The 8,362-nt window shown below is 36.2% G+C and overlaps 1 protein-coding gene across 1 annotated transcript; it reads left to right on the top strand.

The window, feature by feature from the left end:
* Positions 1-2,789: 2,789 nt before the first annotated feature.
* Positions 2,790-6,664, top strand: LOC148300179 (telomerase-binding protein EST1A-like). The gene is made up of 4 exons (XM_088275140.1): positions 2,790-2,910; positions 3,862-4,092; positions 4,859-5,043; positions 5,125-6,664. The coding sequence occupies exons 1-3, from the start codon at positions 2,790-2,792 to the stop codon at positions 5,023-5,025; spliced, it is 519 nt and encodes a 172-aa protein (XP_088131266.1). The 3' UTR covers positions 5,026-5,043; positions 5,125-6,664.
* The last annotated feature ends 1,698 nt before the right edge of the window (positions 6,665-8,362 follow it).

Raw genomic sequence — 8,362 nt, 5'->3', positions numbered from 1 at the left:
TTTTCCTTTTGTTATGTGTTTGGGGGTGTTACATGCCTCCACTCAGGAACTGTTATCTCTCGGCTTATTGTGACCTTTATTCACTACACTTACCCTTTTTCAAATATTTCGAAAATATAACACACCCAGCCAGTAAAAAGGGGTGCTGAAATTCAGCAATACACTCGCAACTTTAGGACGTTGAAAATGTTTATTGTGTCCAAGTATATGTGAATCTTTACAATATATAATATAATGGAAGTAAATCCGTTCCCGGTTTTAGTTACAAACCGAAAAGAGGAAATTAAATGGTCATTTACTGTTTTTATGAATCCGAGTTCTTCACAAAGCGATTACGCATAAACTTCGTACAATTAATTTTGTTACTCGAATTAACAGTACTTTAAGATCCCATCTCACCTATTCCGCGAGATTTTACTACGCGCAATGAGCCTTTATGATTATTAAAGCTTACTTAAAATGTCATAAGGAAATATAATTTAGGTATAAAAACCGTCAGGTAATTACCGAAAGGTAATATCCCTGGAGAGATGCTCGCGCTGCTTGCTGGCAGGTACCACACACCCCGCCCGCCGTATCGACCGATACAATTAGCGAGATGTATCGAATGCATTGTGCTTTTTTTATCTAATATATTTTCCCACGAGCGACTGACGTCTGCCTTCGTTTATTCAAAATCACCGACGATAATGCAAATCCTAAATAAAAATAGGACCGTCTTATACATTGGCATATTCAGCGAGCAATATGCCAATCGTTGTAAAAATAACGAATTCGGGAATGATGCTATTTTTTTTACTGAAGAATTCAAACTTTAAACTAGCGAAATACCATAGCTAATGTAACGTTACTTCATTATTGAGTATTTCGTTTGCCGCTGAATAATAATTCATGTAATCGAATCCAATAATATAATTCCTAAAAATCCTGTTCTCCTAGGCTTCAACATTTTATCTGTCTAAAATACAGGCATTGGCAAAATTTATGATGGCGATTTGTTCGTTCTTTTTGTAGTTTATTATTTCAATCTTAAATCTCTCTGTAAATCTTAATGTCTGGTTTGCGCTATTACGTTGATCGGGTGTAACGTTACATTCTTTACAACAATAAATTGTTTTTTTTTGCTGTACGAAAGTTTATTGTTTTTACACGAATTTATTTAGAGAAATAAAACTGAAATTTTTATTTTTGACCATTCATTTACTAAAATTTTAACATTTAAAGGCGTCAAGATGGTTTAGACATGTGGAACGAATGAGTGAGGAAGGAACGGAAAAACAAATTTATGAGGCGAATGTAGTTGGAAAAAAGAGCAGAGGATGACCGAGGAAAATTTGGCATGATCAGGGATTTCTAAAACTTAGGTGTGGTCAGGTAGGGTCAGGTGAGGAGATGCGTGAATAAGGAAGAGGCGAAGATTGTTTGCAAAGGGAGAGTGGTATGGCGTTTTATTCTCTCTGCCGGAGAAGCGGCGTGATAGTTAGTTGAATATTAAACGAACAAAATTTAACTTGCTTAATCCTATTTCACGCGATGAAAGCTAAAAGTTTGATTGTATAACTTGTAGTTTGAATGTTTTCCCGTCTCTAATCCAGATATTTCACGTCCCGAAAGTTGTAACAGAGTTTCAAAAGTTGTCTTCAAATTTCCTCTCGTCATATGGAATATACGCTTATGACGAAAGCAGAATGTCGTTCCTCAGTTTCGCCGAGAACATCTCCTGTAATGTCCGCTTTGTGGTAAGCACGCGTGGACAGGAGGCAGGAGACAGGAGACAGCAGACAGCGGACCATATGGCAAGTGCGATCCGCTATCTGCAAGCTCCGCTCGGGGTGACCTGGGCACTCGCTACTTGCTACTGGGATCTCGGGCGGCAATTGTACGCTAGATAAGCTTATTAGCGGAGCCGAAGTGTCGCCGGCGCGGCGTTAAGCTAACGGCCGGGAAGAAATACGCCGACAGCCTTTATCAGCGACTACAACCTAAATCTAATTTGCGTGTAGCTTTAGCGGGTCATTGTATATTATTTATTTGTTGGCTACTTCTCGTATTCATTAGCAGTAGATTGGGATTAACCATAGTTTAGAGCTTTTCTTGGTTTGCGAACGTATTTTATCGGATCTGCGTTCGTTCGCGACTGCGAATAATGGGCCCTGCCCGTAAGGCGTCCCAACAGTCGAATGCTATGTTTAGAATCGTAACTTAAGTTTATTTTCCCTTGTGTGTTATTGAGATTAATTAACAAAGAAAGTTTTCTAACCTAGTCTTCTGGATTTTTTAGTTGTATTACTTGACTGCGGTTAGGTTAGGTTATCTAATAAGAACGTCAGTTATTTAATTTTACACAGGTTATCTACATAATATGATACTTTCCTACGTAATTTTCTAAGTAGGTATATAAAAAGTTAGTTTCATCACTTATAATATGAATACAGATATAAAATTGTCCATCATATGCACTACGTAATGCTAAAATGCATATAAAACATAATAAAAAACATCTTCGCTTGTGAACAAAGATTTGGCACACTCACAATATATTATTGGAGTGTTTGCAGAAATGTGATGTCTGTGCCATAGTGCAATTCATCTTCCAATAACACTAAACATTATTTATCTTGTTTCTGTGAGTATTTACTCTAATCAATCATGCATTGAGGTCATATTTCCTGTTGCTCGCAAAAAGTGATAAATAAACAAATGTTCAAGACGTTTAGTGCGAGATGTCCTTGTGGAATCCGATGTATTTGTAAAAACAACCACTACACTAATGCTAATTAAATCATACAATGTTGTCGCCGTGCAAGTCACGCGTGTCGAGTGTCGATGTCAAAGCGAAAACGCCCGTAGTTCCATCCATCCTGCGATGGACTCTATCTAAACCCAGGTGGTGCATAGCGCACGATGATGGCAAGGTGAGTCCTGCGCCCCAGATTCATAATATATTTGATGGGATACAGGTGATTTAAGTGAAGTATGAAGCTCGGGGTAGATAGGGGTCTTTCTAGCAATTTAGAATGGCAGCAATGGCTAAAGCACTCGGTGTTCTATATACCCTTACTCGTTCTAACTTCGTTCGTCGTTTGGTATGCAACACCAAGTATGTGATAAAAAACAAAATGTTCAGGAGAGCGAACAAAGTTATTGACATATTTGCGAAGTTGCAGTACAGACAACATACGCGGTGTTATATTTAGCCCTTTAAACATGACGATTCATACAAAATTCGGATATTCTGAGTATACGCAATCAAGGGAAAAGGATAACGAATCGAATGGCATTAAAAAGTCACTTTTAAAAAAAATGTCGAATTCACGGTATTGCATGCTGAACGACGTTATGTAACTTGTGCACTGCTAATTTGTAGTCCCTTGTATCTTCCCTTATTATAGTTTACTGAAAATTTATCTAAACTTATTTTACGTAATTTGTCCAGCGCAATGGCGCGCACAATACGAACGTGTAAAGGCGACTGTCGATGTTATACATTGCATCAAAATATCGTTTTTTGGTTCAAATCAATTTAAATGCAATTATTAAAGGTCAATGGTAAAAAATATCTGTTTATGCTATATGTTTACGCGTCTAAATTGAATTATAACGCTTACCTATTATACGCAAAATAAAGCTTTTTTTCAACTTATGTTTTACTTGGTAAATAATACTTTTTAAAATATCTATCGTGACACGTGTTTCGATGCACTCGGCAAAATTTTTAATCACCTTGAAAATGATGCGAAATGCATTGAAACAATGGATTTGAAGAAATAGTGGTATTAACCAAGTAAAACTTAAATTAAAAATGGATAGATATTATTACAAAGCCGAATCGTATGATGATAATATGTTGTTTGTTCGCAGTGGTGTCCGAGCTAGAGGGCCTGACGCGCGCGGCGCGCGTGGCGCCGGACGCGCGCGCCGCGCTGGGCATGCTACGCGCGCGGCGCCCGGCGCTGCGGTTTGCTACGACGCGCGGCAGCTTGCTGAGCTCGCCTACCTTCACGGCCGAGCGGGACGGGGACGAGCAGCTCAACAACGACGACCGCATCCTGGCCGCGTCGCTCAGCCTCTGTCGCGCGCACCAGAACGAAGGTGACCACTTCAAAATCGAACATTTGTATAAATAAATGGAATTAAATAAACATTCAGGCGAGATAGAATAAGAAACGCCAGGATCAGGGAAATATGCGAGATCGAAGTTGTCGTTAGGTGGGGAAGGCAACGAAGGAGACAATGGTATGCGCATGTGAGGAGAATCCAGACTCCCCCACATCGCACTGTACGGCCAACCCCATGGTAGACAAAGAAATGGGTCGATAATGGGAATCGACATCGCAGGAGGCTAATCCCTCGTAAAAACAGGCCACAAGGCCTACAACAAGATGAAGAAGAAGAAGAAAGAAATATGTTTTTATTTGAATCTGTATTGGGAACATGAGGGATAATCTAGTGTGGGCGAGTCAGGAATTTGTCAGCATTTGCTCATTGCTGGGAGAAAACCACGTAAAACTCCTCAGAAGAAGGCAGACTTTTGACGGTCATTAGCAGACCGTCCGTTCCACTAGAAGAGCTTCCACTAGTTTGCTTATGTTACCAATGTCCTTCACTATTATAGCAAGCGAGTGGATTGAATTGATAGCATAAATATTGATAGCAAGTGTATTGAAAAAGTCCAAACGAGAGAAGTCTGGAAAAATTAGAAGAGGCCTACATCCAGTAGTGGCGAGACGGCTGACAAAGAAGAAAAAAAGGATTAATACCAAATCCTATATCTGGGATCACCCAAATTCTTCTAGTTGCCAGGTTTAAGCTTCTAGTGCAACTGATAAGGGCTATGTTTAAATATGGTTTGTTGCAGATGGATCTTCAGCCGGCAGCCCGGTGACCGGGAGCGACGGCGTCAGGAGGCTGGTCCGCGAAGTGGTGCTCCTAACCGACGACAGGAACCTGCGGGTCAAGGCACTCTCCAGGGACCTTCCCGTGAGGGACCTCCCGGCCTTCATGCGCTGGGCGGCTCTGGACTAGGAAGGCCAATGGAAAAAGGTTTGGGACTTTCCAATTTATCAGCTATAAAAGAGACACCAGAAGAATGCATATTTAACCAAACGAAATGTATCTTTCCAGAATGTGAACTTATTCCAGTGAAGCGACCTCCGCGCGAGGGAGTCGAACCTTCAGTCCGGGAGATGAGGAGGACGAGGAGGAGATGGACCTCTCGTGTGTCCAGAAGCGAAGCTCAATCAGTGAGCAAAGTTGGACTCGCGACAACTAACCGCCAATCGGTCCACATCCACCCCCTGCGTAGGGGACGGGGTACGGTGTCTAGCCGTCTAGGTGACGGCGACTGTGCATATTACGCTACACTCAATATTTTCATCCATTTTAAAACGAGTGAAGGTTATCTTATTGTCTTATTTAAATACTAGTGAATGTTTTTTACTGTCGGAACGCTAGCTTCCCTCTTATCAAATGTATATTTTTCCTATACAATCTTCTTATATTTACTTTTAAATTGTGTTCAATGATCATTATAATTACGTTAAACCATTAGTCAAATGCCTACTTTTGAAGAATGTAAATATTATCCTTAAATCGTTGTGTGAAAATAAAATTGTCATTTTTTACACTTTGACTACATATTAGTGGAATAAGTTTTATTACCTAATTGTACGTTTCCTAAGTTGTAATTCTTTTCAAGTGTATTTCACGCCAACATAGATCGGGTGTCAATTTGAAATACCGCCAACAAAATGCTCACGATTCCCCTTCCATCGAATCAGATTTATTTTGTTCATTTTAATTTTATTTTTAGGCAATGAATTATACATACTAACTACATCAGGGTGCTATTATATTACGTTATAAGGATTATTTTTATACCTGACCTCTTGAGACCGAAGGTCGCTTCAACGTAAATAAATTTGTGAATAATAATATAATTATGAATATTTTACGTATTGATAAAAAAAGCGACGGAGAAAATGCTTCGGCGTAATACTTATTTGTTTGTTGAACAGTATAATCGTGTATACCACCAGCCAAGGCGCAAGTTCGGTTGTAGCAATATTTCGTAGGCAATTATTACTATATGTTAATTTTAACGAGACTTATCTTTATACTATTTTATTAAGTTGACACTCCAGTTATTATAAAGTGTCGCGTGAATAATATTACTCGTGAGCTTTCACACATTCGCTCAGCGGACTAAACGAGAATGCTTTTTTGGCAATTTACATTTTCTTGACTCTGTGGAAACTAGCTTTTCGAGAGAAATGAGATATATATTTTCTCCTGTTTTTAATCCTTATTATTTTAATCACATTAGGTTAGTACAGTAGATTTAAGGACTCATTTCTCCGTGTATTACGGACAAAGAAACTTGCATTAATGTCTTTATTTTTATATGACAAATCCGCTCGCTTTCTGGTGGTGACTTTTATTAAAATTTTGGGATATATTCGACCAATCAACGCTCAATTCACTTCAAAGGCATGCGCAGTTTCCTAATTCACCTATCGTTAATTTTAGTAGATATATATCGTAGTTTATTATGAGATTTTAAACATTGTACGAATCAAATCATACCGTTTCTATTGAAAAGGGGTTAAAACTGAATATTTTTGGGAATGATATTAATTTTGTAAAGTCTAAAAAAACAACAAAATTTTACAAAAATCTCGTGTTATTTTATCAGAAAAATAGATTTTTTACGATGTTAATGTTATTTTCAGAAATACAATACAATATATCATATTTTGCCTGAATGTGATTAGAAACTTTCTGAATGGTGATTTTTATGTGTTCATTAACTATAACAAGTCTTTTGAATTAAGTTGTTATTCATGTTTGTAATTTGTAACTGGGAGAGTATGTGTTGGATTTGAATTGTTTAATTTGTATAATATGCATATCTTGGGTAACACTTTATTTTGATCTGTTCTCGGATTTGTTGAAGCAATAGCAGCGCTGCTGCGTGCAAAAATGGCAACCTAACTGAAGTGTAAAACAAAATATGCAATTTTTTGATAATTATATTGTTTGATAGGGAAAGCAACAATTTTTAAATTATCGGTCCTGTAAAAATCCCGTGTGATTCAATCTCTTGCATGATTTTTTGTTGTTGTATAAAATTAGTTAAAATTTACTATTTACAAAGTGATTTAGATTTAGTGGTAAAACTATTTTTTTATCTATTTGAAGTAACCCATCGCTATTTTATATACATATATTTTTTATTCACGGGTGTTTTAATTAATTTTTCGATTGATTTAATTCAGTGCCATTCTAAAATTACCGCAAATGGTTTTTACCTGCTGTCTATATGGTTTGCTTTACAGCCGATTTATTTTCGTGCTACATACAAGTTGTAACTAAAATTACAGCATATTTTTTTGTAATAAATCCTATATTTTACAAAAAGTACTGAATCATTCACCTGTCGAAAATAAATTGCATTAATCTTAGGGTAGTCTAATTTTTATTTTATTTATATTTTATGATTTTGGCTTTTGTAAAATTTCTTCTTTGTGGTCTAATGCGTAGCTTAACATTTAAAATAGTTTAATAAATTGTCGTGTACTTACGAAATTGTAATAAATATCTTTTGTAAAAACTTAAAGTAAGAAATTATAAAGTCGTTCTATAAGGACTGTGTACGTAAATGAAAGTCTTCTCTTAGATGTATTTTCTGATGCCCCTATAGGATTTCGAAGAAAATGATAAAGCATTTGGCTGTGTTTAAATTGTAAACAGCAAAATATAAAAATTGTAAGTACCATAATATGATTGACTGCTTCATTTTAAATGTAAGATTAACGAAAATGTAAAATTTAGCATGGAATCTTGTAAACGTTTTTTCTTAACAAATTGGTGATTAAAATAACTTTTGGATTGTGTGGTAATATTTGGATTTTGTGATTTTGACTTATATCATTTGACCTGTTCGATATTTTCTTCACACTTTTTCACGAGATTTTTTGTGAATTAGAAAATAAATAAATCAATATTTTTTTTAAAACTGCGATTTTTATTCACTTCCCTTGTTCCCTTTCCTTATTCCCTTATCAACACATTTATGTATTTCAAAGGAGCTTTTACAAGTCTACTATTATTGTGAATGTTTGAATTGAAATTTATTTTATTTATTTATTTTTTATTTATTTTAAACTTCATGTACAGAAAATAAAAAGTACATTGGCGGGCTTATTGCTAAAAAGCAATATCTTCTAAAGAAATTGTTAAAGTTTTCGTCATAAAATATTGATAATTTCATCGTTGTCGTAATCTATCAGGTAAATAACTTACAAACATAATTTCTTATAAAATTAATTAATATTTTTAAAATTTGAATTTCGTCGTAATA

Source organism: Brachycentrus maculatus, unplaced genomic scaffold (genome assembly GCF_059751285.1).
Source record: "Brachycentrus maculatus isolate JH-2025_06_01 unplaced genomic scaffold, ASM5975128v1 h1tg000803l, whole genome shotgun sequence".
Taxonomy (NCBI): domain Eukaryota; kingdom Metazoa; phylum Arthropoda; class Insecta; order Trichoptera; family Brachycentridae; genus Brachycentrus; species Brachycentrus maculatus.
This window is presented reverse-complemented; position numbering and strand designations above follow the sequence as displayed.